This window comes from Pezoporus occidentalis, unplaced genomic scaffold (assembly GCF_034315485.1).
Source record: "Pezoporus occidentalis ecotype Australia unplaced genomic scaffold, CSIRO_AGI_Poc_V1 ctg344, whole genome shotgun sequence".
NCBI lineage: Eukaryota > Metazoa > Chordata > Aves > Psittaciformes > Psittacidae > Pezoporus > Pezoporus occidentalis.
The window spans coordinates 33,387-50,397 of record NW_026915419.1 but is presented as its reverse complement, the minus strand read 5'-3'; the positions used below and the strand labels follow the sequence as shown (position 1 = coordinate 50,397).

The 17,011-nt window shown below is 46.0% G+C and overlaps 1 protein-coding gene across 8 annotated transcripts in view; it reads left to right on the top strand.

Moving 5' to 3' along the window:
• The window catches only part of IKZF3 (IKAROS family zinc finger 3), a 31,436-nt gene extending 15,011 nt beyond the window's left edge, over positions 1–16,425 (top strand). For 4 of the 8 annotated variants that reach the window (XM_062629946.1, XM_062629943.1, XM_062629948.1 and 1 more), the window contains exons 4-8: positions 2,756–3,016; positions 3,693–3,860; positions 5,510–5,626; positions 11,228–11,347; positions 14,995–16,425. In XM_062629946.1, the coding sequence (XP_062485930.1) occupies positions 2,756–3,016; positions 3,693–3,860; positions 5,510–5,626; positions 11,228–11,347; positions 14,995–15,698 (1,370 nt within the window). In that variant the 3' untranslated portion in view covers positions 15,699–16,425. The remainder of the gene's footprint in view (positions 1–2,755; positions 3,017–3,692; positions 3,861–5,509; positions 5,627–11,227; positions 11,348–14,994) is intronic. The other 4 variants (XM_062629944.1, XM_062629950.1, XM_062629945.1 and 1 more) reach the window with 4 other exon arrangements.
• The last annotated feature ends 586 nt before the right edge of the window (positions 16,426–17,011 follow it).

The following is a 17,011-nucleotide window of genomic DNA, read 5'->3' as shown; positions in this document are numbered from 1 at the left end:
GGGTCCTCAGCATAAAAAGGACATGGAACTGTTGGAACAAGTCCAGAGGAGGCCACGAGGATGCTCAGGGGCTGGAGCAGCTCCCGTATGAAGACAGGCTGAGGAAGTTGGGGCTGTTCAGCCTGGAGAAGAGAAGGCTGCGTGGAGACCTCAGGGCAGCCTTCCATTATCTGAAGGGGGCTATAGGGATGCTGGGGAGGGACTCTTCATTAGGGACTGGAGTGACAGGACAAGGGGTAATGGGTTCAAACTGAAACAGGGGAAGTTTAGATTGGATCTAAGGAGGAAATTCTTTCCTGTTAGGGTGGTGAGGCACTGGAATGGGTTGCCCAGGGAGGTTGTGAATGCTCCATCCCTGGCAGTGTTCAAGGCCAGGTTGGATGAGGCCTTGGGTGATATGATTTAGCGTAAGGGGTCCCTGCCCACGGCAGGGGGGTTGGAACTGGATGATCTTAAGGTCCTTTCCAACCCTAACGATTCTATGATTCTATTTGGTCAAAAACCCACCTCTTCCCTCGTTCTTTCTGTTGTTCTCAGTCAACCAAAGGTGAGATTTTTCTATTGAGGCTCTCCAAATGCCTACATGGAAACTGAAAAGCAGGGGAGCTTTGGTGGGACAGCACCACCAGCTGAAGTGGGGGTGAGGGTTGCTGGGGGAGGCAGTGGTGGGAAAGCCTTGCTCAGAACTGGGGTGCATCCTTCTCTGTTGCTGTCAGAACACACAAGTATCATGAGCAGTCAGTGATGCGGAAAATGCAGAGATACTCATTTTCCAAGGGGGAGCTGTAGGATGGTTTGCCCAGTTTGTGCCAGTCAGTAAGTGCTTGCCATGAGGAACTCAAACTGGTGTTGGTGCCACGCTGCAGGAACGCTGGCAGGACTGTAAAAGAGTGAAAACCTGTGAGCTTGTGGTGAGAAACAGCAGAAAACGGTAGAGAAGCCTGCTCTGGTCCTCCAGCACTAAGCAACTGCCTTTGATGCAGACCAAAGGTGAGACGTTAAGTAGAAAGTGGGAATTGAAATTGCTTCTGAAAGTACCACCAAGGTGCAGCTGCAACGTGCACTTCCTTTCACCATGCTCTGCAGGATGTAGCAAATTAGTTTGGAGCTGCCTCCTTTTGAGAGGGGAAAAAAAGACAAGCAACAAACCTTGGTTTGGGGGTGGGGGAGAGATTCTTCTGAAAGCTGCTTTCAGGAATTGGTAGGAATTTTTCCTAAGAGTAATGGAAATGGGTGTATAACCTAATTTTAAAGGAGTCTTCAAAGCAGGATCACTCTCGCACCCTCGGACATAAAGTTGGCAGCAAAGGCACCTGCAGAGGAAAGCCTGTTTGAGAGGAAGCAGGAATCATAGAATCATGGAGTGGTTTGGGTTGGAAGGGACCTTAAAGATCAGTCCTGAAGCCAAACTCTGAAACCCATCTGAGATAGGGGGATAAAACCGCACAGAATGGGTGGAAAACCCACCCTGATGTGGGTATCATCATCTAGGGAGAGCACCGAGAGGAATCTTGGAGTTTTCCACACTGCTGTGGATTCTCACATAGGCTGAAGAAATTACCACTCGCCTGTTTCTTCTGCCTCATTTCAACCCAAAGGGGCTCAGTGCAAACATCTGAGCTTGAGGAGGGAATTTACCCCTGAAACATAGTTGAAAATGTTGATTTCATACAGCATGGCTTGCCAGATCTTTCTTTTTCAGGGCTGCTTTCATGTTGCCACCTCATTTTCGCTGTTACCCATTGTTTGTTCTCTGCATTTGATGTGGTTTATTACTCAGAACCAGAGTTAATACATATTCAGCAGTCCATGGTCTGTACTTTGGAGAAAGGACAAGTGATTCAGTGCCAGATTTAACTGTCTAACCCTCAGTCTGAGTGAGGAGCAGGTGGCCAGAACAGTACTTTCAAACAGGAAGCTTTGTATTTGATCTCTTGGTGCTTTTCTTCGATTGGTAGCTTGAGGCATAACCTTCAGCTCTTGTCTGGATGGAAAAGTCAGCTTCAAGCAGAAGGAAAAGCTATCCTGGCTTTTAATAAGGATTTGTGTGCAAGTGCTGGTGACGCTGGGGTTAATGGTGGAAAGGAAATCCAACAACAGGACTTGGGAATCCTCAGGTGTTTATATAGTGGGACCGAGATGGAGCATTATTGCTACGTGTTGCGTTTGCCTCTTTGTCATGAAATGATAGTCGTTTAAGGCAATGGCTTTGTTTTCTCTGGACATGGCTCCAGAGCCAGGAACCTGTCTGAAGGCCACGGATCTTCAGGAGTCCTTGGGTTCTTTACTGTGTACTTGCAATATGACTTTGGGCAAATCTTTTCCTGTTTCTGGGGGGCATTTATTTATCGGGAAATCGCCTTTCAGGCACCAGAGGTTCCAAGGGAAGATATAAATATCCTTTTTCATTCGTGTCTTGCTAGATTTCCAGTTCACAGGAACAGCCTGGATAGTGCCCTGTCACTGCAGGAGTTTATATTGTGATACACTTTATACAGTAGAAGGAAATTATCCACCAATGGTAAATAACAGGCAGCTCAGTGTTTTTAAAGGTTCTCTTGCTGTGACTATCACGAAGTGTACGTGACCCATGAAGATTCACATCTCAACTGCATTTCCTCATCTACGGGGGTTTAAATGAAACTTTTAGGAAGGTTGATAATGTCATTTGCTGCAATACTTGTTTTTTTCCTAAGCTACTTCCTTGTGCCTAAAGATGAGCGTTTTTCACTTTTGTGCTTTGTTTTACCTGCAGATGATGTGGTTAAAGTGAAAGGTGAATACAGTGAAAGAGAGGAGAGTGCTTTACATTCAGAGCCAATGGAAACCCCTGAAGAATCTGAACTGCCTTACACCTATCCCAGAGAATATAATGAATATGAAAGCATTAAACTGGAAAGACATTCGGGTTCATATGAGAACATCAGGCCAGCTAGTGGGAAAATGACTTGTGATATCTGTGGATTAGCATGTATTAGCCTCAATGTCTTGATGGTTCATAAGCGTAGCCACACTGGTAAATATCTCTCTATTATTCTTGTAAGAGCTGACTACTGAATTATTTGTAATCTAGTCTATTTATTTTTATCAAAGGATACTAAAATCAGGACTTCCTCCTTCTGTCCTTGATGCCACATGTGATCTGTAGCAAGTTACCCACTTTTCTGTGCCTCACTTTACCCCCTTTTCTTCCTATCAGGATCAAATGTCAGCCCAAGTGTGTTTGTGGGGCAGTTTAAGGATTTTGGATGAAAGGCACTACGTAATTGAAGTGTTTTAGACACAAAACACAAGTTAGATTGGTTTTGTGCTGCCGTTTCCAGTCTGTGTGTGTATTTCTCTTTGTGCTACACTTTGGCAACAAACCGGTGAGCATCTTGGGTTTCAACGTGCAGTAAGATAAGCCCTTCTTTTTCTAAAAGTTGCTAGCTTGTTGGAATCAGCCTCCTCCAGAACACTTATTTCCATGGAAAAACTGTACAGTGTTTTCCATGGTCTACATATGTTACAAGAAGCTCTGACACCAGAGCTGCAGTAACTCCCACTGAAGTCAACGGAAGGGCTCTGTGTGTTTCTATAGAAAGAAATTGATCCAGTCTCTCATTCTTTCCCCTTCCAAAGAGGAAAGGGTGTGAGGATAAACATGATACCCACATAACCATTAAATGTCCTTTTTTGTATGTCATTTTAAGGTGAACGGCCATTCCAGTGTAATCAGTGCGGAGCTTCCTTTACTCAGAAGGGAAACCTCCTCCGCCACATTAAACTACACACAGGGGAAAAACCTTTTAAATGTCATCTTTGCAGTTATGCCTGCCAAAGGAGGGATGCGCTAACAGGTCACTTAAGGACACATTCTGGTAAGTGACTTCAAAGGCACTTCATGTGTTTTAGATGTGTGTCACTAGGACACGAGGCGTGGAAAATGGAGAGCTCGTCAGCAAAGTCAGCTCAGCCGGTCTGGTTTTGAGGAGTCAGCAAATAGCAGTGACCACTCACCTGCCTGCTGTGCTGATGGAACCATCTCAGGGCTCGGCTCCCCTCTTGATGCACAAGGAGGGCCCAGGGAACCACGCTGTGTGCTGTGACAAACCAGACCTCCCAGCACAAAATAACTCCTTGGTGTTTCCAGAGTGGAGCCAGCTGTGCCAGCAAGCTCCATATTTGAGGAGTGCTTTGCTAGGACTTCCTTCTGTTCCTACACTGAGCTGGTAGGAGAGCTCTAGGAGCATCACCCAGGACAGCATGACCTTATTGGCAGTTAACACCTTGCTGTTGTGTAGTGCCTTTCATCTGAATGTCTTAACATGCTCAACAAATGCCAGGGTTTTTTCCCCAAGACCGGTAGCGTGTTCTGTCCATTTTCCAGATGGGAGAAACAGAGGCACAGACTTGAGGTGACTTGAATAACAATCCAGGTATAAATTGATTAATGTTAGTTCCCCCAGAGCCAGGCTGTGCTTCCTCTTTGCTTTGTGTATATCCTGTGTTATGCAGGGACCTAGGCACAAAACAGTTATTCTAAATGATAGATGCTACCTCTGCACTGCACTTCGCAGGCAAAAAAAGTTCAACCTCCCAAAGAATCAAAGTTCAAAATGAGATTACCTGACATGAATAAATGAGGTTCTGGTTTAGTCAAGCCCCAGCACAGTGGTGGTCACTGTTCCCCACCAGCACAATGCTAAAGCCATCATGCTTCAAACACACCATGTGGTTGTCGTGACTGAAGTCTGCAAGAGCTGGCTTATCAAATGGGAGAAAGAAAATCTCTCCAAGTGTATCACATCAAGAAGTGAGCAATTGCATTAGCAGCAGGGAGCACAGCATCCGGTGCAAGGCTAGTTGTATTTGTGCTGTACAGGGCTGATATTTTGCCTGGGTGTGTTAGAGGATGTCTGTTCACAAAACAGTAATGAGACAGTTTAGAAGGTGCTGCCAGTCCTTGTCCATGAGGCACTGGGAAAGGCTGTGTGGGTATCTTGAGTTTCAAACAGGTTTGCTTTAGCTTAAATGAATTAGGAAAGTCATTCCCTTTACAATATGTGTCTTTGGATATTAAATGAAGCTCACATATAGTTTTGAGTTGGTTTAAGTTCTTCAGTTTCATGAAATCCTTGAAAAAGTCTGTATAGACAGGAGCTAGGTGAGGCAATTGGGACAGCAGCAGCCCTGCTTTACAGCAGAACAGTTGCTCTTCCCTAAGGAAGTTAGGCCAAGAAAAGCCATCAGTTAGAGTAAAGCTCCAGTAACCTGAGCTCCTAGGAAGAGGGTCTAATCCTAAATCCTCTTCTTTCCTGGTGCTGAGTTTAGGGGATGAAGAGGAACTCTGTGCCTGGTGGGTTGCACCCTTGTGTAACCCTCATTTTTTGATGATCACATAAACTTAACAGAAGCTTCAAGCATTTTCAAGCAAGAGCTGACTGCATGCTATTAGTAATGATACACTTGAACGCCAGCGTTTCAGGAGTCTCTGGTGGTTATTTATGCTGCACTCTTCCTTTTCCAGTGGAGAAGCCATACAAGTGTGAGTTCTGCGGGAGGAGCTACAAGCAGAGGAGCTCGTTGGAGGAGCACCGGGAGCGGTGCCGTACGTACCTGCAGAACGCTGGCATGTGTGAGCCTGGTGAGTGTGTCACGCTGCAGTGGCTTTAGAAAAGGGCATCTGCTAAGCTGCTAATGGACAGCCTGAGAACAGTTTTTACTCCAGTCATTTTCAGGAGCCTCAAGGTCTATAACATCTCTGGAAAGGGTCTGGTTTAATGCATCCCTCAGGCAGCTAGTTAAAGAATGCTGTTATCGTAATCACTTTTTCATTTCACAGTTACTTTGGATAAAACATCTAAAGCACCCTGCACACAGCATTTCTGTAGGTGACACTCACAGTAAGTTAAATGATTCCTGCATTACTGCCATTTCCTGGCTTGTTTTATTGGCCAAGTTGGTGCCTACGACTGTTGACGATACTTGTTCATATGTCTCAGTCCATGGTCTGCCTGGAGCCTTCTCTTCTCCAGGCTGAACAAGCCCAACTCTCTCAGCCTGGCTCCAGAGCAGAGCTGCTCCCGTCTTTGGAGCATCCATAACTTGAAGGACTCGAGCTTCCTAGTTTGAGTTTGAATTTTCTTTGCAAAGAAAAGGCTAAACTGAGTTTTCACAGAAGAAAGCTAACATGTAAAAATATACTTAGATGACAACATTTACTAAGGCCCTTGAATAATGACAATAACTTAAAAACTGCGTTTAGTGAGATGACTATCAAGCAAGGATTGTGCAGGCTCATCACAAGCCTGGCCTAAAAATCAGTGTGAAGACCTGTTGATACACAACAGTAGCCATGTGGGTACAAGAGTCCTTACCCTGAGCAGAGTGAGTAGCTTGGTGTGTCAGGCCTTAGGTCACATGCATACACACAAGCCTCCATAAAGAGACAATGATTTAAAGAAGTTTGAGTTTTATAGCTTTCCATGGGCTATTTTCTTTTCAGCAAATGACATGTTTTTGTAGTAAAATTGAATTACGATCAGAGCATCAGCAAGTTTTGGGTTTCATGAGAACCCATACGCACCGTAACTGTGGTTTGATGGTACAGCACATACTCCCCTGATGGCAATCACTCAGAGATGTCCATACCATGTGGAAATGGAAAACATGATACCTACCACAGATTTATGCTTTGAAATCTGCTTCATGGTAGATATTCATTTCAGAATAGCAGCATTTCACTTATCCAGAATATGCTCTGTGTACTTGCTGCAGCGACACAGAGGAAATGTGAATTTCCAGTACGACGTAACATACCCCTGCCTTTGAGACTTTGCATCTTAAAAATGCAGCCCTGGTTTTAGTGGAGCACTGAGGTTTCTGACAAACAGGAACCCCACTCTTGCTGAGGCTTTTCCATTCCATTCTCTGCTATCAGCACTCTGTTAGATGACAGAGCCCGAGCGTGGGAAGGCGGGAAAGGGCCTCAGGAGCTCATTTAGTGCTTTTGGTTTGATTTTTTTCCCCTAAATGTAGCATTTTGTGCTTGTGTTTAGTGAGCATTTGTTTTACTTTCTGACCATTCCCCTACTTATCCACATCCCTTTGAATTGGGGAACTTCCCAATTCAAAGCTCAAGCACACTCTCCACGCCATCATCCAATAATTCACGACAATATCAAAGAGCAGCAGTGGTAACCATTCTGGTCACTTTGTAGTGCAGGGTTTGCGTGCTCCAGATGTGGAAATATCTCTGAACAAAGAGTTTTATGTAACAGTATTGTCAGAGCGTTGCTCAGCCCCTGATAGCAATCTCTGCTCGCATCGTTCTCATTGCACAAGAGCCCACCTCTCCGTTCCACTCTCCAGTATTGAGTGACCACATAGAAATGCTACAGGAAGCAATGCCTCTAATTTGAGCTCTGCTTTGTGCTTTAGGGGTGTGTTAGCAATGCCCACAAGTTCTAAAAATGGCACTCACATTTCTGGGGGGACAGACAGAAACCACACCATGGAAACAGCTCAGCAGAAGTTAAATCATTGTGTGTGCTCGTGCCCCGGGCTGGAAGGACAGTATCTGCTCTGCATGTCTGCAGAGTGACATGATGGTGAGGTGACAGCACTGTTTGAGAGAGGTGGCTCGTCCCTCAGTCATACATAAGTAATCATTCATGGAGATTTAGGTTAGATATTATCTAATTATATCATTATTATTAGATTATTGGAAGGGAGACTGAGATGAGCTCTTAGGCAGAAGCTCTTCCCTGTGAGGGTGCTGAGGCGCTGGCACAGGGTGCCCAGAGAAGCTGTGGCTGCCCCATCCCTGGCAGTGCTCAAGGCCAGGTTGGACACAGGGGCTTGGAGCAAGCTGCTCTAGTGGAAGGTGTCCCTGCCCATGGCAGGGGATTGGAACTGGATGAGCTTTAAGGCCCCTTCCCACCCAAACCAGGCTGGGATTCTGTGATTCAGCAGTTTTCTTCTGGAAATGCTTTATAAAGAGAAGCTCACAACTGCAATGTTCACAGCCCTGAGGCAGGCAGCAGTGCGCTGAAGCACCACAGACACCTCTCTGGTGGTGGTGAGGGGAGGCTGTAATCAGTGTTAGCTGAGTAGGAGGCAATGCCCCAGGTTTAAAAGCAGTCAGGACATTGGAACTAAACCCCATCCTACTACTGTAAGAAATCCTGTGGTATTAGTGGGTCAGGTAATTGAAGAGGGAGACAGGGCCTGATTGTTTCTCTCTGAGAAGTCTGTAGAGGATTTTAAGTGATTAAAGCCAATGTTTCCCAAATACTAAATATTATTCTTGGGCTGTTTAATAAACAGTCCAGAAGAAAGAGGTGGGGGAGATAATTTTAAGTTCACTTTTGGGTAGAGAGCAGTGTTGTGGGATGGAACCAGTGTAACCACCTGTGTGTCAGTGGGAGCAGAGGCTGTTTCCCTCAGGCTGCTCTATGAAGAGGTTGTCAAAGACCCTTTGTGGCCCATAAATGGAGATGATTTTTTTTTCTTGAGGAAAAAAATGGCTCTTAGCAAGGAGTAGAAAATCTTAATGTGCAAGAAAAGACTCCCAGCCTTTAAGTAAAATGGCAGAGAGACATCAAGCTGGGAGACTGATAATTACAGATGTCCTAGAACATCTTATGTAGGTCAGTAGTTACTGTCTCCTCAGCAGTCTCCTCTGAGTAAAGACTCTTGTTACCTCTGCAGGAAGCTGCTTGCCTGCCCTCTTGACACTAATTTAATGACATTCCCTTGGTGGCACTTAAAATACCATTGACAAGACAAGCAGTCAGTGACACTGCACCCAGGCTCCAGCCTGCGTCTGGGCTGGCTGATAAGGCTCCAGAAGCTTCACTATCAAGAGCAAAAGAGTCTGCAAATGTGAAATTAAAGCTGGAGTAGAGCATAAGTGCAACTGGTGAAGTTAAAGGTTGAGAAAAAGCGGAACTAGAACAAAACAAGAACCGTGAAGGAATGGTAGGGACCAAGGTGCTGCTTTCTGACGTGGATGAATCGTGTTTCCTTTCTTTATGTGTTTTGAATATACAGCACCCTTTGTGTTATCTTGTTCAGGGCAGTTGTGGGTTGCTGGGGGGGGAGGGGGGGGTTAAATTCAAATTACTACTGCTTTGTGCAGTGATCTGACAAGTTGACAGCTTTCTGCCTTGGGGATAGTTCCAGCCTTGAACTGCAGTTGTTTGCAGACTATATAAGGAGCTCGGGAAGCATAGTCCATCTTTCTGGGGCATGAGTGTTAAACAGAAGCTCTGAAATCACAAATCCCATCACAGCATCCTCAAGAATTAACTAGAGCTTCTGGCCAAAATCCAAAGGGATGATCATGTTCTGCTACCTCACTTTCCTTTACGGTTTCAACTTAATCTGATGTTTTGCTTCACTTTATGTCAACTATTACGTAGTGTCTTGGTATTTCATGCTGGCAGCAGATGCCTTTTAGCAGCTAATGAATATATTCATTCTAAGTATAATATGAGTTCTATTTATTCTAAGTCTTTAAACATCCTAGGGTAATTTAGAATCAAAATCAGCCTAGGAAGGCAGGATGTTATTACCTTTCAGGCTCTGAGCATGCCCTTTGTGGGTCTCATTATCACGTACATCACGGGGTTACAGCCTGATGAAACAGGGCTGAAGTGAACCCTGTTCTCCATCTACCCTGAGTCATACTCAAAGGCAGTATTTGTGGCATTGAGTGCTTCTGAAGCACTTTACATGTTTAAAATGCTGAACAAACATTAACAGATGCTTCTGGCTGAGGTTGGTGCTGACTGCAACTCATATGATATCAATAGCAGCACTAATAAACAGGGGTGACTTTGGCATTTCCAGGGAGATGCTGCATTTTTATCACTTCTTGTACTGGGCAAACTGCAATTTAAGCCCAGTACTTAATGAAAAGTGCATTTAACAGGACTGCAGTGATACCAAAGCACTTGGGTCACTTTCCTCTGGCATTACTTCCGTCTTACATACATGATGCTTCATATATTTAGGTACAAAAGTACAATCACACGCAACCAGGATTCTTTCACAGTGAGAGCTGACCTTTAGTATTACCTTGGGAAAGTAAATTACCCTGCCTTGCCTTTGCTTTCCTCTACTTAGATACCAGCTCTTAAAGGCATGGGCAAGCTCTTGCAATGTGTCCAGTTTCACCACATTTGCTCCCTGACACTGAAACTCTTTGTGCTACTTGTTAATATAAAAACACCACAACTGCTGCTTGTTCTGCAGGCGAGCGGGAGCTTTGGGGGGGGGGAAGCCACAGCAGTTACACTCAGTATTAGTCTGGTAGTAGTGATATGAGGTGGCTGATCCACCTCAAAAGCCTGTGCAGCCTCCCTGAGGTGAGAACAAGCAGTCATTTCCGTGAAATGGGGAGCACCGGTGAGCTCTGGTGAGCACGGCTCAAGGAGACTCTGGAAAATGGTCCTAGCCTTAAAGCTGTCGGTGGCCCTGGGTCGAGGGAGCGATCGTAGGGCATGGTTTCCTGGAATTGGAAATTATGGAGGTTGTGATGAGCTTTAAAGCACCTCATGCTTAGGAGCGTGCCAGGGAGCAACGTTCTGAGGATGTTTGGGGCAAAAAAGAAGTGATAAAGGCACCTGGGGGGAAATGAGCTGGAAGAGACTCTTGAAAGGTTTTATTATTTGAATCATTTTTTGCTATACTTCATGCCAGTTTCTTAGTGGTTACTGAAGACCTCTAAGTGTGAGTGATACCTAAAGCAGTGTGGCAAGAGGACCGAATGTCTTTTACTGCAGCACTGGAGCATGGTGGCAGCCTGCAGATGTCCTGGTCTTACTCAGAATAGAAAAGGCAGGCTAGCAGAGGTTGTATCTCCAGCTACATTTTGTAACCAGCCCTTCCAGCCAGTTGATTTTGCACTTCCTCTTGCTAATGAAGACACTGGGTCTTACGGTTTCTGCTCCCTTTGCATGAGCTCAGGACTGCAAGATCAGTGTCTGCCGCCGCGCTTGGTTCCACTGACCGCAACTGGTGCCCAAGACGCAAAGAGCAAGAACAGCAGAAGCAGCAAAACAAGCTGACATCAGATCTCCAAACTGTTTCCTCCCAGTTAGCGTGGCAAACTCCGGAGATTAAACCATTCATCTCCTCCTTTATTATTTTAATTTCTTTTTTTTTTCCTTTTTTTCCCCTTTTCACCTACTTGTTGTGTTCTTGTTTTTTTCTTGTCTTCCTTGTCACATTTCGGAAGTAGCGAGCGTGGAGGGAAGGCACATCAAGGCAGAGATGGGGAGTGAAAGAGCCCTTGTGCTGGACAGGCTAGCGAGCAACGTGGCAAAGAGAAAAAGCTCAATGCCTCAGAAATTTATTGGTAAGAACAAAAAACCTTTTCATGTGCAACAGTTTAATGTGCGCGAGCTGGTTACTTCTAGGACAATGCCTCTGCTTCTTTTAAACAGCCTGCTCGAGTTTATAACCTAAGCTAATACAAAAGAGTATAAATAAAGTAACTTGGCTGATTCTGATGTGGTTTTAGTGATTTGTTGTAGGGGGTTGATTAAAATACAAAGACTAGATACTTAAACTGGATGGAAGCTACTGCTGTGCTGTGTGTCTGTCTGTGTAGGCAATGTAGAGGTCTGACAAGCTTCCATGTGCTGTTTTCTGTACCTGTGTGTTTGAAATGTTCTCTGCTAGGCTCTTCCCAGGAAGAGAACAGGAAGGCTCCATGCTGTTAAGAGCAAGGTGCTCTGTCTGGTCAGCAGGAGCTGAAGATACTTAGGATGCATGTGTGGCATAAGGCCTAGAGACAGAAAGGTATTGAATTTCTGTTAGTCATCCTGCTGCTGAATTTGAATACGATTCAGAAAATATCAGATCCTTTCTTGTGGTAATTTAAGCAACAGGATGTTTCCATAGTATTTTCTTTGCATTTAATTTCCTATGATCAGAGTTTTACATGCCGGGGATCTCACATACTAGTTTGGCAGGTTCTGTGCTCCAGTGAACGCCTGATCCTCTCGGCTAGGCTGCTTTCATTAACTCGCCTTTTAAGAAAGTGAAATGCAACTCTTGTGTCCTGAGTAAAGACCTGACTTAGTCAGCAGTTACATGAGACTAGTACTAGCAATGCCTTGTTTATGTTCTGTTTGGGCATATAAGGCACTGAGTGATGCTTTTCTTACTATGAACTTTATGGTTAGTGCAGGGTCTGAGCAGTGGCTGGTGCTCACACACATGACCAGGGAGGGAAGAAGCATGGGGCTGAGCACACAGGCAGGGATCAGGCCCATTTGGCAGGGGATGTGCTGAGGACCTGGCCTGAAGGCCACGTGTCCCTGAGGTCCAAGCCTAGGTACAGGAATGCTGCTGAATCCATACAGACATAAACCCAGAGTGGTTTCTGAAGGTAACATAGCTCTGGGTGGATTTGGTGGGTAGCACTGGACTTTCACCCATGAAAACTGCTAGTTTTTATTAAGATACCTTAGTATGGCTTTAAAAAGGTCACCTCTTCACACGGGAGTGAAGTAACACTCCATGTGAGTGCCTTTGGGTGCTTCATACTGAAACTGTTGACTATGTGACTTCAGCCTTACATGTCCTGCTGTGATTCAGAAAGTAATGCTAATGCAAATGGGTTTGAAAATCTTTTAGCTTCCTTTTTCTTAGCACAGAGATGAGCTTCACCCTACCTTGGTCGACACTTGCTACCGTTTCAATCGTGGTGTACTTTATTAATCACACACGCAGCATACTTCACTTCAAGTGAAGCGTGTTTCTTGTTTGTTTTACCAGTTTAGCAGTTACCATATGGAACAGATCCTTGTCTGATTTGTGATGGAGCTCAGTAACGCACTGGGGTGATGGCATGCACTCATGCTGCATCACGGGGAGGGGGTTTGTGGGGAAGTTGGAGGACCCAGGAACAAAATAGCTGATTTCTGAAGCTTAAAGTGATTTTCCTGAACCTGTGGGGTTCTTGTTAAGTTGCATGTGAAAACATTACTTGGTCCCTTTTATCCTTGGGAAGTGGATTATCCTTGGGAAGAGGGGTCTGTCCGACCTCAGTGTGACTCCTGTGACTGTCTGAACTGCTCGTGTGGGAGTGCAGATCTAAGAGGACAGCTTTGGGGTTCCTTGGGAAACAGCGTTGTTGGAATGGGTGCTGATTTTTCATGCTGTCAGGGAGGAGGGATAGCGATGTGTACTAACAAGGCCTCTTTGTTAGGCTCAGTTCTGTGAATGAAGTCCATTGATCGGGAAATAAAACTCAACTGCATTATTATTTGAGGGCTCTGCAGAGGTTCATACAAGCACCAGGAGTTTTGCCCACTTTGTTTCTCCCATTTTCATTTGCAGGAGCTACCTCGTGTGCATAGTAAGTCTCAAATAAGGACACAGATCAGCAAACCACCTACTTGACTCTTAACCTCTGCACTACGCCCCTCTCCAAAGCCTTCTCCCATAAAGATTTAGTTTTTCCCTTAGTGCTGAGGGAACAAGGATTTAAATGGAAGTTTATGGTTTTGTGTTTCCTGTTTTGCTCTGGATCTCTGTTTTGCATGTGTATGGAGCAAAGTACAAGCCTTGGCTTTTTGTACTTCCTGGTTTGATTAATGAACAGATACTTATAAAGAAAACAGCCCAGCAGAACAGCTCGATACCTGCTCGTGGTTTCACTGCTCTCTAGAGCACTCATAGGGCTCTATCTTCAATTGGTGCAAGTCAAAGTAACCGCTGCAGTCAAGGCATTGCTGCAGTGTACCTCAGCTGAGCATCTCAGCCTACAGACTTCTATTTCTTCACTTTAAAAACAAGTTCTCCCAGAGACCAAGAGCGAAAATCTATTTCTGATAGTGGTGGAAGTGTCAGGGCAGCTCCAACGCAGCTCCACACACCACTGTTCCCTGGGGTGTGAAGTCTCATGAGAAATGGCTGCTTTGGTTAGCAGGGTGGCAGGAAGCAGGTTCCCTCCCTCTTCCCAGTGTCCACACCTCACCAGGCTGCAAAATCAAAGTGGTTTTGAGTGAGTGAAGAGCCACAGAGCAACCAGCACACGAGAACATGTCCCGCACTATGGCTCATGTGTGGATGTTGAAAGGGAAAGCTTTAGCATTGCTTACAGAGACAAGCAAAAGAGAGGAAAGATGTTCTGCTAACCAGTGGCTGCGTGGCCAGTGAAGACTGGAGAGCCAAGTCTGCATCTGATGCCTTGTTGCCTTTTGAAGGTGTGCAGCACCACAAGGCAATAATGTTCTGGTGTCAGAAGAGCTTTTGGGTGTTTGCATTTCATTTGATACAACCTTGAATCAAAGGGCGATGGTCGTGAGGACTTTCAAAAGCCACCAGGATAGTGGGATAACAGCACGTGAGAGCCTCAGAGATCATATGTTGTGGTTTTTGTCTCTTCTCTTATGACAATGAACCCCAAATTCACAGGGAGTCCCAAATATCTATTTTCACTTCTGTTGCCTTTTTGTTCACATTTTTCATTCTCTTGGAGCTGGGTTTGACTCATACAAACATGCTCTATGGTCTGGTTTCCTCCTGTGTGAAGTCCTGGTGAGGGCTGGAAGCAGTTACACACTTTTGGTTCACTCACCTTTTTGAGTGTTTTTATAAGAGAAACGTGAGCTCCTGGGTTTCTGCCTCTGCAGTGAAACCTCATGAGTTTCATATCCATTGAGTCATGGTGTTGACAGGTGACTGATAAACATCTGCACTATCTGAGTTACCGTAACTCAAAGATTGGTGGATCTGATGTTTCCAAGTCAGTAACCATCCTCACCTCCTCCTCTATGAGACTTATTTTGCTTCCAAGCCTGAGCTTTACCAAATGAACAAAACCCATCCCTCGCCCCCAAAAGCTACTTGGGTGTGTGAAGAGCCTCTTTCAGCAGAGAACATTTCATGCCTCTTTGCTTTCCAGAGACTGCTGCCATTTAAAACAGACCTCGTGGAGTCTAAATGCTTCTTTACCCACCCAGGTGACTTCATGCCTCTCCTCTCTTGCAGGTGAGAAACGCCACGGTTTTGATGTTAATTATCATTCAAGTTTCATGTACGAAAAGGAAAGCGATGTGATGCAAGGACGTATGATGGACCAGGCCATAAACAATGCCATCACCTACCTGGGGGCTGAAGCCTTGCGCCCTCTTGTGCAGACACCACCAGCTCCCACCTCCGAGATGGTCCCCGTCATCAGCAGCCTGTACCCCATTGCGCTGACCCGCGCTGAGGTGCCCAACGGCACCTCGCAGGATGCTGAGAAGAGCCACCCCCACCTAAGGGACAAAAGCCTGTCTTCAGACAGAGGCCTCTCCCCCAACAACAGTGGCCAAGACTCCACAGACACTGACAGCAACCACGAGGAGCGGCAGAATCCCGCTTTCCACCCAAGCCAGATGCTCCCCGCTCAGGCCCGCAACGGCCTCCAGCCCTTGAAGGACTTCCCAAGGCCGTACGACATCATCAAGCCGCCTGCCATATGCCCACGAGATGCCTTCAAGGTCATCAACAAGGACGGGGAAGCCATTGGGGTGTACCGGTGTGACCACTGCCACGTCCTCTTTTTGGATTACGTGATGTTCACCATCCACATGGGCTGCCACGGCTTCCGTGACCCCTTCGAGTGCAACGTCTGCGGGTACCGGAGCCACGATCGCTACGAGTTCTCGTCCCACATAGCACGAGGAGAGCACCGGGTGGTGCTCAAGTAAAAGGACCCGTTTCACAAGGTCAGAGGGGAGGCTCGTTGGGTTGTCATTAGCAGGAAGAAACCTCTTGAATATATTTTTCTATGCCAGAGTGTCATGGGGCAGGTGACACCTTTTTACACGTTCCTTTGCAAACCAGTCAGTGTTCTGTAGCATCTCTGCCTCGCTGCTGTGCTGGCTGGGACTGAGCAAATCCCAGGAGCAGAGACCCGTTTTTAGAGGAAGTTTATTTTTGTGCAAATTAAGAGCCATTATTTTTTTAACGTGCATTTGTGTTTCCTAATGTGTGCTTTAACTCAGCTCAAAAGGGTTTGATGCCCTGCTGATGCTGGTCCCATGTGTAGGAGCAGGAATATAGGAGGAGCTTTGTTTTAGCTGTTACAATCCCAACGGGCTTCAAATCACTAAAACAAGGCAAACACACTGGGAGGGATTATTAATTCCTCTTCAAAGGTTTTCCCCTAAGTTTTAAAGAGCATGTGGCCCCACCACACTTTCATTTTTCTTCCCCTTCTGTTCACCTGCTTTAAAGTCACTCCCACACGTGTCTCAGTAAGAGCAAAGCGAGAGATGAGACCTGGGTTGGGGGTTTTTAACAGCACGCCTTTTTGGGATACCCAGTGAGGTCACTGCTTGGCTCACCCATGCAGTCTGGGGGGAAATCCTGCCTTTCAGTGATGGGAAGTCCTCCTTTCCGATGGGTGCCAGGACCAAGGAGGACACTGTGTCTGGTGGGGGGGGGACACAACACCCTGAAGTTCTCTTTCCCAATGGGTGCCAAGACCAAGGAGGCAGCGACGGGCTCGTGGCGGAGTCACCGGCGCCGTGAGAACCTGCACCGGGGTGTGTGGGAGCCGCCAGCTCCGTCTGCTCTTAGGTGGGGATGTCCCTCGGTGTGAAATGTGCTGTTTTGCAAAATGACTATTTACCATGACTTTGAAGCTGGGTTCTAAAATAGCTCTTTTAATCTAATCGCTGCTCTGCAGCTGTATTACTACTCACTGCGCTGGAGATAGGAATTTGATAGCAGTTTTGCTGAGTGAATGTTTGTTCTTTGCAAAGTATTTTGTGTAGCGTGGAGCCAGGTGTGTGCTGGTGGACTTCCTGCATCGTCTGGTTTGATAGCTACAGCGCTTCTGTACTCCTTTTGGTGTTGCTGTGCCAATATCCCTGGTGACCCGTGAGGGAGGGTCGGGTGCAAAGACCTGGGTAGAGTGCTGAGGGTCGAGAACTACTGAATTTCCTCCCTCCCTCTGACCTGGGCTCACTCTTTGGCCTCAAAGACTTTCTCCCTCCCTGAATTTTAAGGTCACAAG